The 25714-nt window shown below is 41.3% G+C and overlaps 1 protein-coding gene across 1 annotated transcript in view; it reads left to right on the forward strand.

Moving 5' to 3' along the window:
• TRPA1 (transient receptor potential cation channel subfamily A member 1) overlaps window positions 1–25714 on the forward strand; it is an 812153-nt gene that overhangs the window by 106450 nt on the left and 679989 nt on the right. The window contains exon 3 of the mRNA XM_078686165.1: window positions 14740–14902. Coding sequence (XP_078542291.1) covers window positions 14740–14902 — 163 coding nt within the window. The remainder of the gene's footprint in view (window positions 1–14739; window positions 14903–25714) is intronic.

The following is a 25714-nucleotide window of genomic DNA, read 5'->3' on the forward strand; positions in this document are numbered from 1 at the left end:
TCATGCTTCGCGTTGGGAGCCCTATCCCTACCCTTCGAGCACAAACACAGCGTTTCCATTCCCCTAGCCCTTCCCTTTCCATTGGCATTGAGTGAGGCAACAAGAGGCCCACAGCATCACTCAGCACTACCTCAACATCATCTCTGCATCAGCACACCACCACCTCAGCATCACTTGAGTATCATTCAGAGTCACCTGAGCATTACCTCCGCACCACCTTAACATCACTCAGCACTACCTTAGTCTGCCCTCTAATCTGGCATCTGTTGATTATCCCCTAGTGCACATCTGCTGCTTGTGTTGTACTTCAGGTACTATTTCCTAACCTCCACTTCTGTTGTCTTCTTGGTAATATCTAAGCTAACAAAAATGCTTAGCACTTTTTTCTTATGTGTTTGTAACATGCTTTACAGCAGCCACAATGCTCCACAAAATACCCTATACACATTGGCAAAGCCAATACCTCTGGTTAAACTCTTATAAGGTCCCAAAGGCGAGACCTTTTGGCTATGTCAAAGATTATTTTATGTCTGCTGGATTGGTTTTCACTGTTAATTTCCCTCCTATCAAAACAAATGTGCCTGCAGCAAGCTCAAATGCATGCAATCTTCCATACCGTGCAACATAAATACAGCTCGTCTTTACAATTTCAAAACAGTCCTCAGTTTGCAAAAATGAGCCATTTTTTTACCTTTCTAATTCACTAATGGGGGTCACTTTTATCTTGGTGCCTAGGCATATTTCCTGCCCCAGTCCAACCCTGGGCATCCATTTCCTTGTGATTGTAAAAATATTCTTATGCAGGCTCTTGGGAGAACGTTTGCATTTGTAAATTGTAAGCTTTATTGTTTAGATAATGTAAACCATTCCAATAGATAAGATCTACAGGAAGGAAAATAATTATCAGAAAAAAACTCTTAAAACATCTGTATATAAAACATGTGCAAATATTTGTAAACAATGAGTCAATGTAGTACGGCGTGTATCTGCGGACATGTAACAGAATTGTCATTGGGGCCATGTCGGGCAAATGGGTCCTTAGTTCTGCTGCTTAAAATATGTACATTAAAGTTTACAGAGGCAGTCAATTCCTTCCATAATTCTTCAACTAGCACATAGACTGTAGAGCGGGAGTGCCCCATTTTGTTTCAATTTGCATTTCCATGCTGGCCATGACTGAGCTCGATGAAAGACACTGCCTGAGTATGGCCACTAATTTTGCACATCTTGCCAAGACCCACGGGGAGGATTTGAAAAGCAGATGCTGCAAGCTTCCTGGCATGTCGAGCCCCATAGACCAGGCATACCGGTATAATTAATTGTCGTCTCTGATGGTCCTGGAAGGGGCAGCAACCTAGCAGGCGTAACCATGATTAATTTTGAATTTGAAAGGGACAAAGCTGGCAAGCTCTCTTGCCTCTTAAAGCTTGCCCAGGAGTGAATTAAGTGTTTGATTGGCAGAGGTAGTGATCTCATGTAAAAGATCTGTTTTCCAGTTCCAGATGTATAGCTTACTGTATGTATGGCTGTGGAGCCCCGACTAAGTAAGAGTCGTTAATGCCTGTGCCACTTCCGAGTTTCTGAGGGTCAGTAGACCTTGGTCCATCAAGATTGCCTTTAATTGCCGATTGATTGCATTTTTCCAGTTGGTGACTAGGACGTTTCACACCAGATGAATCGAGTCTTTCGTCAGGAGCAAACGCACTGCATTATTTACATAGTCATACCAAAGATTGCCTGGGGTTTCAAAAATTGATTTTAAATGGCTTTTTAATGATTGTGTAACCACCATCCTGACCCTAACGTAGTACTTCAATCTGGCCGCTTGACAATCGAAAGTCTGAGGTACCAAACCACTGACCCATGTTTCTGAGTTACCACGAGATTATGGCTCTTAGCAGCTTTGCAGGCATACCCTAAGTGTCCAGCTTTCTCCATAGGATTCCCATATCCACCCTGTCAAATATAAACGACAAAGCAGAATAGGGTACGCTTGGTGGCTTGGTGTCTTAGGAAAGATAGTGCAACAGTGGTGTCCACTGTTGATGCCCTGGCTCTAAAGCCCAATTGAAAGAACGGTAGGATCTGTTGGTCACTAACCCATGCCTTCACATGTTCCAGTAGGGTTCAAGTATATATTTCGGCCTCCATTTTAAGCAGTGCGATTAAGCGGTAGTTAGCAGGTTTTGATCAATCCCCTTTTAATATATGAGGCAGAGGACTGAACCTCACCACATTTCTGGGCCCGACCCCATCTGGAACGCACTGTTAAAAGTTAGGTCAGTGTGCTTGACCGGGTGTCCTGGGCTGCTTCCAACAGGAATTCTGGCAGACTGTTGGGGTCAGGGAGCCCATCCTTTCTTATGTGCTTTATGATTGTTTCAGCCCTCCTGGTGTATGTATGTTCACGTCAGATGGGCTCGAGAGCATGGACCTGATGATTACCTTGGTTTTCCCCTGATAGTTGTTCCCCTAAGGTTTCCTCTATGGAGGCAGTTTGCTTGCCAATTTTCTCTATCCACAGGTAAGTCACGATTAGGGGTGTCAGGATGTCGGTATAGAAGTTTGTGACATAACTGAGCCATACTGCTTCTGAAACTCTGTTCTCCCTTGACTCATTAAGGGTCTTTAATTTGTTCACATGTTCCTAAAAGTGCACAGGGTTAGCATCGTTCAACAGTGGAAATAGGGATGTCCATTCCTATTAGTCTCTTGCTTCCTTGAAGTACTCTGGTTATTTTCTTGAGGATACATCTCCTTTGTTAAATATCTGCCGCAGTGTTGGTTGAAGGTTTTTGATGGTTTAACCTCTGTGCTCGGCGGAGGGTCCTTCTTGCTGAAATTATGGTTTGTTGTATTGGAGTGCCAGTCTCCTGGCCCCACCAGGTCGTGTCAGGTGTGTTCCATTTATGCCACCTTTCAAGAGGGTTTTAAGACCCAGACGGTCTCCTCCCACTATTTGTGGGTCTGATCCTGCTCCCTCAAATTTCTTCCAGAGGCCTGATAAATTAGCCAGCTTGCTACCACTGATGAGTGCTCCAGCCTCCATTTTATTCTTTTAGGTAGGTTTAATGTTTCCTCACCTGTTTAGGTGCCCATGGATATTTTATTCATGGGTGTTGTAGCTGGAGATTTAGGGCATTTTAGGGGATTGTGGTCCCTTTGCCGCCTGTCTGTGATTTCAAATTGTGTTAGCTTCCCAGACAGATGCTCAGAAATGAAGACATAATCAATGGTTGATCGCTCTTAGCTGGTTGGGGGAAAAGAGCAGTCCTTGCCTTTTGCAAGCATCTCCCATTGTGCTGATACCATTTAATAAGCTGTCAGAAATTATTGTATGGTTTGCCTCCTTCTCTCCCGGGGAAGGGAATCTGACGACCCTCCAAAGGAACTGATGTTAAAATCACCTAGTATTCATGGGCAGGATGGTCCAGAATAAGCGATTCTAGACTGCCCAGCAAGACCAATGGGTTAATTTCCTGAGCAACGATTATCCAAATTCTCATGAAATAGAATCAACATCAAAGTTCATAACAGGCTTCTTATCTACTTTATTTTCTCTTGCCAAGATTCAACAGACTTCTAGCCAACACGTGTTTCGTCTTTTAATTGTGTCAACCAAAGACTTCTTCAGGGCTAGAACATTGATAAGCAAAGACAAATACCCAATGTTACTTCTGATCTAATGTAAACAGAATACATTTCCATATCAGTATCATCTTGAATTACAGATTTAAATGCCCAACGTGCCAGGAACAAAGAGAACCACCAGTGAAACAGAGAAAGGACCCAAAAAGACCAGCGAAAAACCCAAAGTGTCAGTGTTATTAAAGCAGAGTGCTTGTGAGTGAAAGTACTGAACAAAAGGTAGAAATCCTGGGAAACATTTATCACAACCGTCACCAATGAGTTGCATGCCAGAAAAAACCTGTCCATGACCACAATCTTAGGAAAGAGGGATACAAATTAGTAGAAGGAGAAGCAACCAACTACATACAAATTTAATAAACCAAGATCACCTCATATAGAGTTCTAATGAACTCACCATAGATGAAATGTCTAATGAAAATAAGTCAGAAAACAACCCAGCCAGCCAAGTAATCTGGGAGCGTCAAGACCCACAAATGAATTAAATGTTAACGCTAAAAATAAAAAAATATAAAACAATTAATTAGAGCAACAATAAAGACTCCCCTTTTTGGGCTACCTAATATCATGATAAGTACTTACTCAAGATATATGTACCTCAAAATATTAGGCTTATATATACAGTGTATCTTGTAACAAATAGGGCAAGGGCAAGTATTAACTGCATTAGAGTGAGGTAAAAGGCAATAACAATAGTCATAAACACAGGCATGAAAAGCACCAAAAACAAAGCAAAAGGTAAACTCAACAGTGGACAAAAGTTTACCTTTTTACGTGGAGCAACACCAATGCGTAATTGCATCAAATAAACACTTGTAAAGCCCTTATATCCAAGTTCTTTTACCAGAAAATGAAGTAAGAAGGTGAAAAATATTACCAAAGTATTACTTCAGAGAAAGTAAAATAACAATAAAGTCATGAATCATCCGTAATATTTATATGGAGTATTTAATACCCTAGTACACATGACAGATCAGATATCCAGTGATCCATGTTAATTTATTAAAGCGATCTCAAAACAGAGTACAGTAAAATCAGGAATCATCCGTAATATTTCTATAGAGTACCTCATACCTAGTACACACAACAAATACGATATCTAGTAATCCAACTTAATTTAATAAAACAATCTCAAAACACAGAACAGTAATATAAATAAATACTTCACCCATGAATACCTCTTAACAGGGAGACAACATCCTGATATAAGATTTCTTACCTGCAAAGCAAGAAATGAGAGAGAAGAGTATTCCTCTGGATCCATGGAGTCTAGCACCAGAGCCATTAGCGGCATGAGTTAAAATAGTCTAACAATAGAAAAGGGACTATAGAGCAAAGCACCATATGCACAGATGCAGGCTCCATCTTGAAGTGGTGTCAGGATCACAACAACCAGAACGAGAGAAAAGTCATATCCAAACAAACATAAATATATAGATGAAACCAATGGATGTTAATTTGATACTAGAATCCACACTGGTACCAATAAGTCAAAGTGACATATAAAGAAGAAGACAAAATATTAATAGAAAAGATTAGCATAAGGAAAAAGTGCAAGTACCATAATAAAATAATGGAATACCCAATACCAATAAGGGATGGCCTGGCACAACAGGCATTCTGGCAATACAAAACTCCTACGCAAAGATTCACAATTCATACAGGATAAGAAGAAAAACCATGATTCAAGTCAATGGCCAATTGATAATAAGACAAACTCTATCATACCGTTACAGTCTGCATATGTTGAAAGAGAAGTGATCATTTCAATAGTCAAAACATAAAAGTGCACACCATGAATTCATAGTAAGAGATACCAATAAATATTAAAAATTATATATAATATCAGTATTACCCATAGTCAGGTCGTGTCAAGAAATGAATGAAGATAGAGTGATATAGTTGTGCGAGAGTACAGCGAAAAGGTTATGCCAATCGTGCATAAGAGGCTACCTGTATCCAGGTATGCTATCTCATTGTAGGCCCAGTGAATCACATTTTTGTCCCATACACTGCCATAACAGTGCAAATATAGGCAATTACAGAGATTCCTTTTTCATTTGAGCAAAAAAGAGTCGCCAGCACAAAAATAGATGGAACATAACACATTTGTGAAATACAATTTCAATTCCATTTCTGTAATATTAATATTTAAAAAAAATATATATATATATGGAAGGGATACACAATAATGGTCATCTAAGACACAATGATAGCAACATCAGCTTAATAATCACAGCATCAGCTAAGACAAGAAAGTCAGTTTGAAGTTAGAACAGAGAGCATGGGCAATACAGACGTGTTAATTAACTACCCAAAAAGTATTCAAGCTCATTGTCAATATTTAAGCCTCTATCAACTGCTCGCAACTGCATTATCCAGCGAGCTTCCCTCTATCGAAGTCACAGCTCACGATTACCACCACTAATAACAGGTTTTACATTCTTGTGCATGATCAGCAATCGGATACCTAGTATCAGCATTCTTCTGAGCCCTGAAGTGTTCTGCTATGCGTTCTTTCAACTTTCCAATAGTACTACCAATATAGATCGTATTACACTTACAGACAATGGCATAGACCACATAGGTTGTAGTACAGTTTATATGTGTTAGTATCTGGTAGTTTTTTGAGCCATTATTATATGGAATTCATGTTGACCATGAATGGCTAATCTGCACATATTTACAGTTACCACACTTGAAAAAACCCAAGTTATGCTTGTGCAACTAAATAAGCACTCGCTCCTGTATCATAGGATAACTTGGACTTAAAATACTCAGTATGGATTTACCTTTACTGTAGGTTACAGTGGGGTGGTCCAAACGTGGCATCTGATGTCAATAGAAACCAATATCGTTTCTGTATGCCATAGAGTTTGGAGGACAAAGGATGAAAACTAGTCACCAGTCTAATTGTAGCTATATCAGTATCCCTAGTCTTGGTTACAGTTTTAAGTGTGTTTTCCCTCAATAGATTAGCAGCTCTCCTTTTTGCCCTAAAGAAGGTATTCCTATTCTATCCCCTGCTCCAAAATCTTTGTTCAATGTCTGTTACACAGTGTGTGAATTTAATGTCCTCACTACAATTATGGTGAAATCTATACAGCTCTCCAAATGGAATAGAGTTAACTTGAGTTTTGGGGTGAGCACTACGGGCATGCAGCACAGCATTACAGGAAGTTGTTTTCCTAAAAATCCTACTGCAGACCATACCCTGATGTATATAAAGTTCCACATCCAGAAAAACAATATTGCTTTTACTGTAAGCCATTGTAAATGACACATTAAGTGTGTTGTTGTTCATATATGAAAATAACTTGTGTAATTCTTCCTCACCTCCATTCCATATCATTAAACAGCCATCAATGTATCTCCCATAATAACAGATGTACTCATGCCAATGGGCACCACCAGGGCCCGAGACATTCGACACCTCAAAAAACCCCATAAAGAGGCAGGCAAAGGACGGCGCAAATCTGGAACCCATGGCGGTCCCTCTGATCTGTCTGTACCAGTAACTATCAAACATAAATACATTATGCTTAAGGATGAGCTCAGCCATACAGATAAGCAATTCAGTATGTTCCAATAATTCGATTGGTCTCTTGAAAAAGAAATAATGTGGTGCACTCAAACCCTGTTGATGGCCAACATTAGTATACAAGGAAACTACGTCCATTGTTATAAACATTATATTATCTTCCCATAGAGAATCATTAAGGATATTTAGGATATGTTTAGTGTCCGTCACAGTGGTGGGTAAGCTGCTAACATATGGTTGTAAGCAAACATCCACAAATTCAATAACCCTCTCAGCAGGACCCCCTATCCATGAAATTATCAGTCGCACAGGGGGTGTGGCAGCATTCTTGTGACTCTTAGGAAGGGCATACATACAAGGATATCTTGGCCGATCCTCTAGCAGTTATCTGTATTCCTTATCATTGAGCATGCCATTGATATGCCAATCTTTAAGATTCCTGTTAATAATGTCACCTCCAAAATGAGAATGTATGTAAGTTCAGTATACCAGTCAGGGTTTTTCAATTGACCTAAGACTTCAGCATCACACTTGATTTTATCCATTACGACAATATTCTCACCCTTATCAGCTTCTTTAATGAGCAGGGTATTGTCATTACTCAGTTCTTTAAGAGCTATTTTTTCTCTATATGTGAGGTTGTTCACATAATGTGATGGTGTAGAGTGGCCCATATTTTCTTTCTATGTATCCAATTCACCAATAAAGCTTTTATAGAGTGCATCTATGTTATTTCCACTGGAAAGTTTAGGGGTCCACTTATATTTTTCTTTTAAGCCACTGCTAGCACTATGTCCAGTGCAACATTCAAGGTCCTGCAATATCTGATGGATAATAGTAGGATCCTCTTAACTATCAGTAATAGACTTCAGCAGTTTAGTATCATATATATCATGAATGGACAGACCCCCACATGTTTTGTTAGAGTCATTTGATTTATTGCTTAAAACATAAGTACTAAATATTTTTTTAATTTTTAGTTGCCTTGAAAACTTAATTACATCACTTTTAATGTTACTTATATCACATTTCATTTTAGGACAACAGTTCATCCCTTTGCGTAGAACAGAGATCATTTCACTCATAAGATTCCTACTTGATAAATTGATGACTTCTATATCATTATGGGCATCTACCTCTTCTGAATGGCTTTGCCCCATGAGCGTGTCTGCATACCTTCCCTTTCTCCTGAGTTTTTCTCCACTCCTCTTTCCTCTCTTGGTCTGTTTCTTATATCCTCTCTCTGCTCTCTCTGTCTTAAGTTGAAATCATTGTTGCCCATACGGGTTCTCTGCACCTCTTTAAAAAAAGAATGGTTGCCAGTAGGCTCAGAAGTCCCTTCAGGGACACCCTCCTCCCTACTGCTGGATATGTTACTGGACGAAGTAGCACTCTGTCCACTGATTGAGGGAGCTTTACTGTCCCTTCGTACCATATCTTGTTTAATCAGGCTATCAAATAGCTTAGGAAAGGTAAAAACCCTATCACTTGAGTACTCCTATTCATCACGTTTAAGCTTACGCGCCTTTCTCTGCTTTATATCTTCCTCCAATTTTTCTTTAATGCCCTCCAAAAATAGATAGTTATTTTGGTACCCTCCACTAGGTACAGGTTTGCAATTTTTTTTTCAAGCGCATCAACCTACTGCATAGTTTTAGTCACTGTTCTCTCAGAGTTTTCAATTAGGAGATGCATTAATCGCATAGAGTTGCTCACTAACTCCTCCCACATCAGCATTAAATCCTCCTCAAGGTCATCATAGTTCCGGAACAGTTGTGAATGAAGCCCCCAAGGTATCCTGTCTAGTCATTGATATTCTAAAGGGTGGCACCATCCCACCATTTACTTATTTCAGTTTTCTTTAGTCTCTCTAATCTGAGAAACTTCACTTTAAGTCCCTTGTTTGGTCTAACTGTACCTTGAGTAACGGCTTTGTTAACCCAGACAACTACATATAGATTTTTTAAAAGGTCCGCTGCTACTCTGTCTCTATTATTTCTAGAATACATATCTGGATAGTTACAAGACCAATTGGCCAAACACACAACATGCTGCAAAACCCCAATACAATGATACAAAAACAGAAGGATGGGTGGGAATGGTTTCGCGCTGAGTTGTGTCCTAGTGATATTTCCTAATAGGCTTATAAACTTCTTTATTTTCTCTGGCCAAGATTCAACAGACTTCTTGCCAACATGTGTTTCGTCTTTTAATGGTATCAACCAAAGACTTCTTCAGGGCTCGTACATTGATAATCAAAGACAAATACCCAATGTTACTTCTGAACTAATTTAAACAGAATACATTTCATATCAGTATAATCTTAAATTACAGATTTAAATGCCCAACGTGGCAAGAACAAAGAGAACGGCCAGTGAAAGAGAGAAAGGACCAAAAAAGACCAGCAAAATACCCAAAGTGTCAGTGTTATTAAAGCAGAGTGCTTGTGAGTGAAAATACTGAACAAAAGTTAGAAGTCATGGGAAAGATTTACCACAACCGTCACCAATGATTTGTATGCTATACAAAACCTGTCCATGACCACAGTCTTACCAAAATACGTTACAAATTAGTAAAAGGAGAAGGAACCAACTACATACAAATTTAATAAGCCAAGATCAATTCATATAAATTTCAAATGAACTCACAATAGATGAAATGTCTAATGAAAGTAAGTCAGAAAACGACCTAGCCAGCCAAGTAATCTGGGAGCGTCGCACAATTACCTCACTCTATCTTCATTCATTTCTTGACACAACCTGACTATGGGTAATACTGATATTATATATAATGTGTAATATTTATTGGTATCTCTTACTATGAATTCATGGTGCACACTTTTATGTTTTGACAATGGAAATGATCACTTCTCTTTCAACATATGCAGACTGTAATGGTATGATAGAGTTTGTCTTATTAACAATTGGCCATTGACTTACATTTAGTTTTTTCTTCTTATCCTGTATGAATTGTGGGTATTTGTGTAGGAGTTTTTGTAATGCCAGGATGCCTGTTGTGCCAGTACATCCCTTATCGGTATTGGGTATTCCATTATTTTATTATGGTACTTGCACTTTTTCTTTATGCCAACATTTTCGATTAATATTTCATCTTTTTCAGTACTTGTCAATTAGACTTATTGGTACTGGTGCAGATTATAGTATCAAATTAACATCCTATAGGATTTTTATGAACCCGTGTATATAACCATTGGTTTCCTCTATATATTTATGTTTGTTTGGATATGGCTTTTCTCTCATTCTGGTTGTTGTGATCCTGACACCGCTTCAAGATGGAGCCTGCACCTGTGCTCACGGTGCTTGGCTCTATCGTCCCTTTTCTATTGTTCGACTATTTTAACTCAAGCCGCTAATGGCGCTGGTGCTAGATGCTATGGATCCGGAGGAATACTCACCTCTCTTGTTTCTTGCTTTGCAGGTAAGAAATCTTATATCGGTATGTTGTGTCCCTGTTAAGAGGTTATTCATGGGTGAAGTATTTATTTATATCACTGTACTGTGTTTTGGGATAGTTTTATTAAATTAATTTGGATTACTAGATATCGTAATTTTCGTGTGTACTAGGTATGAGGTAATCTATATAAATATTATGGATAATTCCTGATTTTACTGTGCTTTGACATCGCTTTATTAAATTGATTTGGATGACTTGCTATCTGATTTGTCGTGTGAACTAGGTATGAGGTACTCCATATACATATTACGGATGATTCCTGACTTTATTGTTATTTTACTTTCTCTGAAGTAATACTTTGGTAATATTTTTTCACCTTCTTACTTCATTTTCGGGCAAAAGAACTTGGATAAAAGGGATTAACAAGTGTTTACTTAATGCAATTATGCTTTGGTGTTGCTCCACGTAAAATCGCAAACTTTTTTCCACTGTTGAGTTTACCTTTTGCTTTGTTTTTGGCGCTTTTCATGCCCGTGAATATGACTATTGTTATCTCCACTTACCTCACTCTTATGCAGGGGATACTTGTCTTTGCTCGATTTGTTACAAGATATACTGCTGACAGAAGCCTAATATTGTATGGCATGCAACTCATTGGTGACGGTTGTGGTGAATCTTCCCCATGACTTCTACCTTCTGTTTAGTACTTTCACTCACAAGTACTCTGTTTTATTAACACTGACACTTTTGTTATTTCTCTGGTCTTTTTTGGTCCGTTCTCTGTTTCACTGGTGGTTCTCTTTGTTCTTGGCACGTTGGGAATTTAAACTATAATTTCAGATTATACTGATATGGAAATGTATTCTGTTTACATTAGATCAGAAGTAACATTGGCTATTTGTCTTTGCTTATCAATGTTGTAGCCCTGAAGAAGTCTTTGGTTGACACCATTAAAAGACAAAACACGTGTTGGCTAGAAGTCTGTTGAATCTTGGCAAGAGAAAATAAAGATAAGAAGCCTGTTACAAACTTTGATGTTGAATCTTTTTCATGAGAATTTTGATGACTTTGTTCAGGACATTAACCCATTGTGCTTATTGAGTGTAGATTTCTTGTTTTACACAACTATTGAAGGTGGATGGACTTCACTTATGTCCTTCTGAACATCATGTGTTAGGAAATATCAGTAGGACACAACTCAGCGTGAAACCATTCCCAACCCTCCGTCTGTTTTTGTGTCCAGCAAGTCCTGTATCATTGACAGATTAAATTTGTTTAGAGCACTTATGTAGTACTTGACCAGTATCAGTTCAGTCTTTTCCGGTTCAGTTTCATACCTCTAATCTCAATTGCTAGGTCCGCTTCACTATCAGTTAGAAATGTAATTGCCACTAGGTCTGCTGAGTACTTAATAAAATTGATAGGTTCCCAGACGGTTGGCCAAAGTTGCATGTTCTCTTAGCTGGCGTAAAGATCTGGTAGAAGTTTGATAAAAGCAAGGGGCCAAGTTTCCAGGTGTCCTGGAAGCATAGGATATTATTTCTGTCCAAATTGGCCAGGGCATCCCCACTCATTTGTGTTTGACCCTGATCATAAGGGTGATTGGTCTTTTAAGGATGGAAATGGTCAAGAGAATACAGTAAATCTAGCCTGTTTCGGCAAAATGTGAGTAATGGGCAATGAGTAATAAGGGACAAAGTATGTCCAGACATGTACAGAAAAGATGCCAGTTCAAGCTCCTGATCCATTCATACAAGGCCCTACACAACTGTGGACCGGCATACTTGAACCATTGTCTGATCTTTCCATCACCCCACCAGACTCCTCTGCTTTGCGTCTTTCTCTAACCCTCACCCCATGCAGCCAATATAGCAGATGCGCAGGTCTCTCCTTCTACCCAGCAGCAAAGACCTGGAACTAGCTACCCTTTTATTCATAGACCTCCCCATCTCTCCCAGAGTTCCAAAAGTCCCTGAAGACCTGGCTATTCAGCTAATCAACTGGACCCTCACAGGGTCTGGGTACCCTCATGGGTGACAGGAAGTGCTCTAGAAATCTACTGATTGATTGTTTGATTGGGACAGGTTGGCAGGAAACAGAAGTTGGAGAGTTATATTAAGCACAGAAAGAGAAATCTATGATTTTGGATAAGAGATAGTCACAGCATCCACAAAGGTTCTGATATACTTTTAAAGGTAAACACAAGTTAATTCTATTTTAGTTTATTACCAGGTATTTAGTGAAACATTACATAATCAGATCAGTTGATCTTGCCTGGTTAAATCATAGGGTAGCATTCTAAACTGTTCACTTCCAACAATGTTTATGCAGGTTAGGTGGCTCTCTAACTGGATTAGTAACTAACTGAGTGATGATAAGAAATGCTAGGTAAGTTAATCCACTTTCAGCAAAATGGGCGATAAGTGCAGCATCAAATAACTTAGAGATAGTTAATGTATTCATAGTTGAAAGTGCAGAGAGGCTGGTTGGTAAAGTATTGATGGAGGATAGACCCCAGAGGAAGTAAACAGAATCAAAGATTTTGAATATTTTAAGGAGTGCCTTGGACATGAAAGCTTTTATTTTATCATAGCATCATTTATGAAAACATGCATATTGCACATTGATGCCCTATAGTCACCCATGTCTACAGCCTGACAGCTGAAGATTAATACCATGCACAAAGACACATCTCATTCCTCATCCATCTCTAGATTCAAGTCGCAAAAAATCAATGTCTTGAATTATATAATAGTTGCATTTATATAATGCTTACTCCTCCTAATATATAAAACAGCACAAGCCGCACTAGAATAATTGCATGTTCTGACCACCTTCCCGGTGATCGGATCATAATTTTGGGGGGAAGCGCTGCTGACTACATGTCGGCCAGCCTCCATCCTCAAGCGATGGTGGTCAGATGCTCGTCCGACTGCCACCGTAATGAACCCCTTTGTCTTCGGTGTCCAGTCAGTTGCAGTTCTCTCAGTTCCCCAGCGGGGTGTATTTGTTTCTGAGTGGAATCACATTGGATCTGATTTAGGGGTTAGTTCTCTGGTTAAAATTGCAAGGGATTATAGAATTCACTCTTGTTACCCTCTGTGAACTTTGCAAATTAGAGAAATAGTCTAATGGCAGATAAAATATCTGGGAATTTAGGGAGGGGGTGATCGGAAGTTGACCAAGGAGGTTCCCCACTAGGTCTGGACTATCTAGGTTCACCATTATATAATCCCCAATAAGCTTCTTGATGCAGGGCCTACCCACTTTACTCTTCTTGCCATTAGAATATGTCCTGACAAACTGAGCCCCTGTCTTGCAAAACCTTGACAGCCAGGGTAGCGCCTTCCCCACCAATTGCTCTGTTGTTTCAACCTACGACTGTCTCAGCTCAAGTACATTTAGCAACACAAGGACATATGGGGCAGCGGTAGGTGGCAGATCTAATAACTGGACCCTCCGGGACCTCCCTCCACGTTCTTCCCTCCCTCAAGGATGTTAAACTATTGCCAACACATACCTAGTGAATGTAGATTACATTTACAAGACAAGGTGGAAGAATGTCTTCCTTTCACCCAGTTCATGCAGTACATAAACAAACATTTTTGGGAAACCACATGACCAATATGCTTCTCGAAATTTGTAATCTTACATTGACTCTGAAGTTGTACTTATATAATTGCACTTTGTATTACTAGTATTGTAACTTGATGAGTTGCATATTTTCTTTGGTTTCGGACCTTATCATTTATTTTCCAGTGCTGGCATCACTCATAATTATTACATATGTATTTATCATTGCTAATATTCTACTGTTGTTTTTTTAAGTACTCTTTTTTGTAAGTTTATTGCACTATCACCCTTTACTAAATCGTTATAAATTAATTTGAAGTTACTTGGACCTTGATCAGACTGTCATTGTTCTTGGAATTACTCCCTCAAATCATTGCACCAACCAGTGACACATTGGACTGTATCTATCACATTCACTGTGACCTCAAGCTAATGATTCAACTTAAAGCATGGCACTGTGCTGCACACAGAGAAATATGTTTTCAAAACGAAGTTGTGTATCACGCTGAACTGTGTATTTTAAGGTTCAGCAATCATCCTTACTGTAAATTTTCTGACGTCAGTTGATTTCAGATGGTGATATAAACCGGGCTCGAAGCTTGATCATGAAAGACCCTAGCTGTCTTTCCAGCTTGGATGAAGTGAAGGCCACTCCTCTACATTACGCTGCTGCACGAGGTGACATTGAATTAATGCAGATGATTGTGGAAAATTCTTCTGATGAAGGTACGGAAATGTGCTATTCCTCTAATGCTTGAAAGAGACTGTAAACATATAAATAATTAAGCCTTCATGTGGTATATTGGAACCACACATGCCATACCATGCATGCCTTTACAATATACATTGAATTATTTTACAGGTAAGGATAAAGGATAAATATATATAAAATAAATAAATAAATAAATATAGGTAGTTATAGTTGGGATCTAGTTTCTATGGGAAGAGCGTTTTTAGGTCTCGCCTAGGCAGCGCTTGCGCTGTCTCTTCGAGACATACTGTATTCAGGATATGTGCAATAAGCTCCGCCCATGTTCCGCCCATCTTTACAATTGGCACCTCTTCCTGTCCTTTGCAAATGATGGCTTTTGATTTGTTAATAGGCTTAGTTGTCCCTCCTTAGTACCTCCCTGTCTCCTGTTGTTGCCTCCCATAAGGACAGCCCCTCTTACTTGTGTCCTTACTCCGTAACTTCCATTAGCAGTTCCGGAGAACTATTTACTTAACTAAACAGCACTCCCAGGACCAATGGCGGCCATTTCTTGTTTTTTTATGCACTTCGACCACTGATCTAGGCACGCCTACATTCCAATTAAATACGTGGATAGGTACAATTTTAAAAACAAAAATGAGGTCACTTCTGTGGATCTCTGCTCATCCAATCACTGGCCCATTTCATAAGAGTGAGTTAGGTTGTCACCTTTGCAGGACCTCAATTGTCCCGTACAGATCCATTTATTGCATGCCATAGCTTTGAAAGCCGGGAGACCCACAGAGGGGAGAACCTGGGGGCCATCCCTGCTCAAGGGTGGTGAGGGACTGGTATTGTGGTTGTTAAACTGACCCTCCCTGATGGACAATCCAGATACAAAATCTTGGCCTCAATTTATAGGGTTATGTTTTTTTAAACCCTGTCACAAAGAAGTTGTCAACAAGCAGAAATGTGGCAGTAAATCTGTTCTGCCTAATTGTTTGCAATGTCTGTATTTTATCTCATGGGGTTAAGGCATCTGTTGCAGATTTCTTTGTGTGACAGTTAATTTTCCAGGAATAATCATAATCATAATAATAAGATAACTCTGGAGGATAACGTATTTGTTGGAGAGAGCTGTGTTTTGCCTAGTTCCACTTTTGAATCATAGTAGCAAAGAGGGTTAATATGTCTCCTGCAAAGCATGTAGCAGGCAGAAGACAGATTTTATGTAAATTGGCAAGTGGGTTACTGCTTTTAAGAAAGAGATACTTTTGTTACTTGCAGTTCATAAATGGTAAACCTTATAATATCGTACAATGTGGTATGAAGTACATGTGGCTCCTACAACTTGTAACTCTCACTGTCTTATGTAACATATCCTTTATGTTGCTGTACACACATGACTTATTGTCAATGTAGAATCTGTACGTGTGATGTAAAGGGCTCTGACACCTTGCATTGGGATGAGTACTAAAGAGCACTAAAAGAAATAAAACAAAACAGTGGTATATAAATTATTTGTGTAAATACTGAGACAGATAAACACATCTGCCATTCTTGCAGTGTTTGCATGTGTCTTATGTACAGGGACAGAACAAAGTTAAAAACATTTTTCTCTTAAGTACCTGTGAAGTGATCTGATGTAAGCCTTTGTTTCCCCTTCATTGCATCTAGGTGTGAGGCTCCTGATCGATCCCAGCAATGATACTCCAACAGAAGGAGGCCTGATGGCCCATTAACTTTGTCCTTTGTTACGGGCCCAGGTGGAATCTGATAAGCCCTCTCCCCACCTGCATGGTGCTGCTCAGAATAAAATCAGACAAAGTGCATGCTCTGCTGAAAGTGTCCCAGTGTCAGAAAATTACATCAGGACGAGTTCAGCATATTTCTGTGGGATCCAACCTCTTGACAGAATAGACGGCATCTACCCTCTGAAAAAAAAAATGGGTAGACGGTGTCTACTCTCGACTCGAGCCCTGCTTGGGGCGTCTTGCACTGGGGATGGCATTCTGCTGCCCAGAGTGACCCCACCTGTGTAGTCCCACATCTAGTTTAGCTCCATCTTAGGGGCCTTGATGCGAATATAGTATTGAGTGTAAATAACTCATTCCCTTGATCCAGTAGTTGTGCTTTGTCTTGCACTAAATTGCCAGTCTTTCGTCGTTAAGTAAGCCATGCTTCATACAGCCAAAATATGAGTCCTCTGTGAAGTAGGCATTGTTGCAGAACCCCTTTACTCCAAATGGTGCATGATCCCACCACTCACCCAAAGGGGACTATCTCTGTCCAGATAATGTTGCAGTCTCTGAGTGGAGCAGTGGAGCTCTGACGAGCACCGTTGTGTCATTTTCTTCAAGGTCCACAACCAGTGTGTTGGCTGCCCTAAACACCTCCTCACTTGAGGTTCCGAAACTTCACTTATTGGACCAGGAGTGCTGAATATTACTTCAGACATTGGTCCAACTTTTCCTCTTTGCTCATAGGGCTGTCCTGGCCAAAGTATCTCATCATTGCTCTGAGACTTTTGTACCTGCACACAGTGAAGAAAGAGCCTATTTTGAAATGGTTTTGTGGTGGCTCTTTTATTTCAGTTAGTATCTGCTCATGCACCCCTTTATTTCATTGCCGAATGTTGGACTTGGCCCCTTTTGCAGGGTCATCCCTGAACTTTTTGCCTTTCTCCTTGCCTTTTTTCTGACATGGTGTTGGTGGTTCTAGGACTCTGGGCACTTTAGCACTGCTGTCCAGTGTAAAGTGTGTGTGGTCTCAGTGGTAAAAAATGGTAAGATTGGTCTACACCTGTTTGGCCTATTTAATTTACCTGCCAGTCCCTTGTAAGGTGGTATCTCATATACCCAGGGCTGGTAAATTAAATGCTACTGGTAGGCTTGCGGCGCTAATTGTGCCACCCACCAAAGTAGCCTTTCAAACCTATCCCAGGCCTCTGCCATTGCAGGCCCTGTGTGCGCAGTGTTACTGCCACTGTGACGTGGCACCTAAAGTGTGCGCCATGTCTGTGACCCCCCTGTTACTGCATGTCAGTCACCCCTAAGGTAGGACCTAGCTAGCCCTATGGGCAGGTTGCATTGTAGGTAAAAGGTAGGACATGTGCCTTAAGTGTCTGACATGTCCTGTTAGTGACAAACAGCCATTTTGGTTTCTCACTACTGTGAGACTGCCCTCCCTTAGGAATGCATTGGGGATTCCCTGATAAATGTTTCAGTGGTAATTCCTGATATGAGAGGAGCAGTGTGGTCAACTTTGGTATATTTGGAATAGTGATAATAAATGCTATGCAATGGTGTGTGCAGATTTATTATAACTATTTTAGAAATGCCACTTTTAGAAGTAGGCATTTCTGTGTGCTATGTGTCTGCCTGCCGGATGTGGATTGCATGTCTGGCTTTGGAGTGACAAGAGGTGGTGAGGTGTGTGTGGCTCCAGGATGGGCAGGGTAAGTCAGCACTAGGCTGAATAGGGCATCTGCATTTGGAGTAGTGGGAGGGGTAATCCCCTGACCCTGAATAGTTCTGTGTCTGCCTATGTGAATGCTGGCTCCGTCCCCCTATGGTGTGTCTGATGGCGAGCCCCCACCTGACAAAGGGGAAGAGGAGCCTTGTCAGCAAAGTGCTCCAAAATCCCCCAGAACCAGTTTAGCGCTAGTTCCCCCAAGCTCTGTGCCAGGGCAGACAGAAAATATCGTATAAATATTGGGACTGTGACCCCATGAAAATGTTGTGCTTTTGTGCTTCCTTGTGCTGCTGGGCTCCAGGAGGAACCGCCGCAAGGGACTGCCTCCTTGCTGGAGGACCCTGTGAGCTGGCCTGCCTGGGCCCAGCCTTGTGCCCCTGGAACTTTGGACCTAAGCGCCCTGTGAGCGCTAACATATGTCTCCCTGGACGGGGAGAGTGCTGGGGCATTGCAACGCCGAGCTGCAACCTATTTAGAGGGAAACCCAACGTGGGGATTCCGCCACATTTCTGCTTATATTATAGCGGGAGCCCACTCCGCATTGGTGTCCTGAGAAAAGGAGCAGAGCCCACCCCGCTGTTTGAGCGCTCCTGTTGGCGGTAGCCCACCCAGCTTTTGTGTTCACCTGAAGGTGGGAGCCTACCCCGCACTGTGGTGCCGAGAGGGAGAGAAACCGCCGAGAAAGGAGCACCGAGAACCTGAAACCAGGCAACTTGCCTGGTTCAGGGTACAACCGGAGGTGAGGCAGCGTGACCCGGAAGCCAAACCGATTGCACTGGAGGAAGGTGGGCCCCCGTGCACCGGTGGGAGCACCGCGTGTCTGGCCCAGAAGCAGCAACCTAGGCGGGAGCCTACCCCGCCGTCGTGATTGCCAGCATGGAAATGAAGCCAACTGAGCCTTTGCCCCGTGTTGTGGAGCCCACCGAGGAACGTTGACTCGCCTGGAGTGAGGGTAAGTCTGAAGAGCTGACCGGAGGGGAATCATTGCCTCCCATGGTCTTCACCGAGGCAGCCGCACCGCAGAGTAGTGGGCGGCTGCTTTTTGCCAACGCTTTGTCTTGCGGGGGGGACCAAGGGAGGTCTCCCTGCCCTTATGGGTTTTGGTTTTGCCCTTTTGGGGAATATTGTGGGGACTACCCTGACGCTGAGTGCATGAGACCCAGAGAGGTTTCCAACGTCGTCCGCTGACCAGCAGCTACACTGCGCCCCTCGCAGCAGCTGCAGATTTAGGGTATTGGGGACAAGAAGCGGTGTTGGCAGAAGATGGAGTCCTGACTTGTGGACAAGGGCATCGCGGGGATGCCCAGGTCGGGCCCCGAGGGTAAGTCTGGACGGCCTGAGGTCAGTCCCTATGTTTTAGGTGGGGCATACGGGCATGAGATGCGGTGTGTACCTTGTCAATGACTACGGTGCACCAATGATGTGATACATTGACCTAATATGATGCCCTGTATGGCTGAGGATCATATGCCCAACAATGCATATGGTGGTTGTACTAAGTACACCCTATTGCCAGTTGTTACTGGTTGCTAGGCCCTAATGTTATGCCCAATGTGATGATGAATGCATAATGTGTTTATGCCCAAACAAGATTGCATAATGCGTTTTTGCCAATGTGATGCCTACAGAGTGTGCTTATGAGGCTTGGGTCTAATGTGTTTTATGCCTACTGTGATGCAGACATAATGTGTTTATGTTGCTAGAGATAATGCTGAGGTCATTATTGTACCAGTAGCTGCTGGTTGTGTTTTATATTTACTACCTGCATTCTGATGGTTCTGACCATAGCCTGATTGGCCTGGACCTGTATGTAATCCCCTGTGAATATTGCCCGAAGCCAGTTGGCACAGTATTTTGTGTGATTATGATTTTAATGTGTTTATGATAAGACAAAGGCTATTTTTGATATAACCTTGTGTGGAGTTTCTTTTGTAGTGTGCCTAGTGTGTTACTGCTGTGCGAGTGTGTTGCGCAAACGCTTTACACATTGCCCCTGGGATAAGCTTGACTGCTCGTGCCAAACTACCAAGGGGGTGAGCAGGGGTTATCTTCAGTGTGTAACTCCCTTGCCTGACTAGAGTGGTGGTTTCTGCCTGGCTTAGGCGCTTGCCCTAGCCAACCAGAAATCCCATTTCTAACACCGAACATGATATATTGCTTGAAAACATAGCCGTTTTATAAGCCACCAGTGGTGGGGTCTTTCATGCTGCATATACACCTTCTATTGTTATCTGCATACAGTGTGTTTTTAACACGTTATTTATTGGACTGTGCTGAACTTGTTCGCTGTACTATCTAATGTGGTCATTTTAAGTAGGCTGGGTTTCAACTTTTGCCTTGTACTCACCTTCTTTCTTATAGAACAAAACCATTGAGAAAAACCACAACTTTTTATTGTGATATATTAGGCTAATCTGCAATCAAAACCACAACAATTAGCAAGGTGCAAAAGTAAACTCCGCTTAGATATTAGGAGTTTACATACCAGCAACATCATTACACTTGTCAATACAAGAAGAACAGGCATGTTAACAAAGGCATTTACAAATGTTGATTATATGTATTACATGCACAATACAGTTTATCACTTTAATGCATGATCTATTGGCTTTGCCAATACTGAGGTGAATAGCAATAGGAAAAATTGAACCCACAAAATGGATTGCTTTCAGTATATAAAGCATATAGGAGGTAAAGAATTGGATCTGACAATGAGCATGATGATTCAGTGTACTTTTTGGATATAAAATAGTTCCTCACACATTCTAATGGAGACACTGCCTGGAATGTGGTACAACTGATTGGAAAGCCCACCCGCTGTATATTTTTAAAAAATTGGTACAGATATGCCCTGCAAGCCAGATTTAAAAAGACATTGTGAATGGATTCAGATTAATAATATGATTTTTAAAATCAACATAGCGTTTTCAACTATTTTTTTAGGTAGCATTGCTCCAGTTTGGTCTGAGCTTACTCAAGGTCACAAGCTGGTGGACCCACTATGACCTGTTGCCTTTCACATGGTTACTTCTATCTTGAAAAATGTGCATGCTGTTACTTTTAAATCCCAGTGGTACGCTATATGCTTCAACCATAGACTTGATACATTGTTACACCAGTTTCCTTAGCTATGAAAAGAGATTACTACATTCTCTAAATCCAGTTTACATGCCAATAGGAATATATTAACACCTGATGAGACCCAGAAACCCCCTTCAGTTAATTGCACGTTATCTTTCTGTCTTTAATTACATGCTTATTATTCCAAATGTATAACCATGAAATGTATACAGGTTTTTATAATGAATTAATATATTATTATATGAATGTCCAGTTCACATGTATGCATTCATGAAGATCCTCTGTAAGGTGCTCACTATGCACTTGGCACCCTATATGCTGAGTCTGGTACACAAATACCAGTGTAGCTTTATCCCTAGCTGTGGTGGTGAGCTTCAGCAAGGCCTACCAGTGCAAGGGATTCACCCTTCTCTGCACAGAGTCCTTAGACCAATAGGAAGAAGTTGGCACAGATACTGGAATAGAAAATACAGAGTTTATTAAACATCATGAGGTGGAACTACATTCACACAACACCCTTCGGTAGTGTATGAAGTAGCACACTGAATGGAAGGAGCTGGGTCCTTTTATACCCTCACATGGGTCAAATGAAGGCGGTACAAGTACAACATGCTGGTTTTAGGTACATATAAGGTCATACAGAAAATGCACAGTCAACAAGTAGGAGGAGCTAACAGTTGCTAATTCTGGTGAACACATCCTGACAGTAACAAACTAACAGCAGCTGCATGGACAGCTGCAAGCTCAACTGAGCATGTGTGAAGGTGGAAGATGCTAAATATAGTTCGTCTCTAGGCAGATTTCAAGAGTTGTTAACAGAAAGGTAGGATAGAGCACATGGCGAGCACATGGTAGCACATGGCAAACAAAATGGCTGACAGAAATACAAAATGGATTCCACAAAACGGACAAGATAGTCTCTAACTGCAGGATGGCTTCTGCTAATGCTAACCTAATATCTGCCAAATTACAACAGACGACCCTATTAGCATTAGCTGAAAACATTTGTTTATCTGGGGTAATCTAGATATGCATCCTGTACATTGATGCTCATAATCTCAGTGATCTCTTTATTTAACATTTGTTGTGCTTTCATTTCTGTAATATTTCTTTTGCAGGTGTACAAGCAGTGATGCACATGGAGCAAAGCATAGGACCACATTGTATACACATACAGCATGTAAATAGTATCACCAGTAGTATACATAGAATAGTCAGTAGCTTCCAGCCCCAAGTAATACATAGTGTCCATATCCAGTTAAAAAATGTCCATGTACCAGTGTCTGGGTGAATTTCTGCAGCAATCTTATGCAGTTTAGAGATTGCATCATACACTGAAGGCGAGTGATCCAGAATGAAGACACAACAGCTGCTGCCAATGATGTGGCATGCACTACCTCGATCAGCCAGAATCACATCTAATACCATGCGATTCTGGAGTGCTACAATCCTCGCAACTTGCAGCTCCTTTGTAATGTTCCCAAGTGCCATAGCTGTTTGATTGGTGACAGCTTCCACAACACGAGTCAATCGCCTTATCTTTCTGCTATTCAATGCAGCACCCACAAAGAAGAACAATCCTAAGTTAAAATCGACATATTGTTGTAGAGCAGTGTCAGTTTGATCCACTTCATCAGCACTTATTGTCCTCTTATTTCTGTTCTTGGAAATGTCATTGTACAATTTGAAGTTGAGGTGATATGACGCAGGTGCCAAAAACACAGGGGGCAATAGAATGGACACATAGCAGATCCCTGACCACCCAACAGGTAGTTGATAGTATCCCTTATTTCCACACACAAAATAAGTATTATGTGAGGCTGTAAAACTGCTGTTATTAGCCCTTCAATGGGCAGAACTACTGTACACTCACTCCTTCCTACTGAAATTCTCCCAACACTACTAATACATAAATCTGCTTTAGCTCTTGTCACAGAAATTACAAAAGGTCCAATGTTTTTAATGTTTCTCAGATTCGTGAAGACATATGGTGTTGAAATGTTGTCAGGTTGATAGTCTTACCATTACCATTTAGTCTCTTTATCTTGATAGCATACTTTATTCAAACGAGAGTTAATTCCACCTACTGAAGGCTTTCCGGAAGCAAACAAAAGTGCATACCAAGCTTGACATGAACCATTATGGGAAAACGGTCGAGGAATAAAAGGTGTTCCTCCTTTCTTTTGGTGTGTAGGTATCATTCCACACACCCAACAGTTGGTAGTATTCCTGGCATTATGTGTATGATGCAACATCTGGATGAATGTATTATTTAGGTAGGATTGTCGATTCTACTGCTCATGGTAGGGAAGCGTCAAGTAGTGATGTTCCACTGGAACTGGAGTAGTGGCAATAAAAAGCTGTCGAACAGGAGCCACTTTCTCAACAAACCAGGTGATTATTGCCGTAACCACCAGAGCAACAACAAACCCTACAGCACAAATGATTCTTTTGTTATGCATTTTTGCAACAGCGATAATTGATCTTTGAAACAATCATTGGAGCTCTTATCCCTGGGCCGCCGTTAATTTCTTCACCACAAGCCAAGACGGGTGTCACTACACTAAGCAGGACTGACCCCCACCCCCCTTGCCATATCGGCTCTCTGTTTCACTAACCCAGGACGGTAGCTCAACCTGTCTTTTTCAGCACTGCAGATTCTTTCCTCGGTCTCAAGTGGTATCACAATGCTCCAGTAATCGTGTGGTCCGGGAAGACTTCCGCAGATTCATCATGTGAGATAGCTTGACCTTTCTCCATCTCCAGAATCTCTCGATGGTCGGTCAATACAGCAGGTTCCACCAAGGGAGGTAGAACTCTCTTACAGTGAGTACTATGGACCCAATTCTTTCGATTCGTCACTCGAACTGCTGTCCTTGTTGCCAGGATCACCTGCTCTGGTCCTCGCCACTTCGGCTCCAAGCTGTTCAATCTGTCAAAGACCTTGACCATCACGTGGTCGCCAGGACAGAGTTCATGGGCCTCACCTGTAGATCTGTCAGGAAGTGCTTCTCGAACCTGTTGATGAATAGAGATCAAATTGTCAGTTAACTGTGCCAAAAAATCATTCATCAGAACACATGGAACATAATGTATGGGGCGTGGCTTAGGAACTCCCCAAATGTTCATTGGTCTCCCAAAGACCACTTCATATAGGTAAGGCCATATTGTGAATGTGGCACTGATCTTATGGACAACAATGCCAAGGGTAGTGCATCTGGCCACTTCAAAGACGTGGAAGCCAGTATTTTCGCCAACTTCAATTTCAAAGTAGCGTTGTACCTCTCCACTAATCCTGTTGATTGCGGGTGGAAGACTGCATGGAATTTCTGCTTGATCCCTAATCCTTTTCAGGACATGCTCAACAACTTGCCCAATACAATAAGGTCCGTTGTCACTCCATAAAAGCTTACAAACACCATATCTAGGGAAAAACTCCTTTAGAAGCACCTTCGCTGTGGTGAGAGCAATATTATCCTTTATAGGGAATGCCTCTATCCATTTACTGAAGGCACATACCACCACTAGGGCATATTTGAGATTATTGCAGCGTTCAAGTTGGATGTAATCCATCTGCAAAACTTCAAAAGGTGCAGTCAGTGTAGCAAACCCACCTGTAGCAGTCCGTGTCCCTTTACCAGGATTATACTGCCAACAGATCACACAGGACTGTACTACTCTTTTAGCTGTGTTGGCAATTTCAGGATGCTCCCAAACTTGCATAAGCAATTTAGTTAGAGCTAGAGCTCCAACATGTGCCAGCCCATGTACCATTTGAACCATAGGTTGTAAATAGGCTGCAGGCAATTTCCATTTATCCATGTCTTTAATGCGCCAACAACCCTCATCGTCCAATATTCCTTCTTTAGACCATTGCTCAAGTTCTTTCACAGAAGCAGATCTCTGTATAGCCAATACTTCCTCTCTAGCATCATGCCAACGCTCAGCTTGTGATTTCACTACGTACATGGATGTAGTGCTTCGCTGCATTGAAGTCTCATGTGCTATGCGGTCTGGAAGGGCATTGCCTTGTCCTATTTTGTCAATGATTTTCTTGTGCGCACTACACTTCATAATAGCAACTCTCTTTGGGTATGTAAGTGCAGTCAAGAGATTATGCACTAATTCTCTGTGCATTATCTGCATCCCGTGGGATGTAAGAAAGCCTCTTTCCTTCCAGAGTAGGCCAAAATCATGAACCACTCCAAAAGCATAGCGGCTATCCGTGTAGATGTTCCCACACAAGTCAGTGCTAAATTCACATGCTTGTGTCAAAGCTATTAGTTCAGCTG

Source organism: Lissotriton helveticus, chromosome 4_1 (assembly GCF_964261635.1).
Source record: "Lissotriton helveticus chromosome 4_1, aLisHel1.1, whole genome shotgun sequence".
NCBI classification, from domain to species: domain Eukaryota; kingdom Metazoa; phylum Chordata; class Amphibia; order Caudata; family Salamandridae; genus Lissotriton; species Lissotriton helveticus.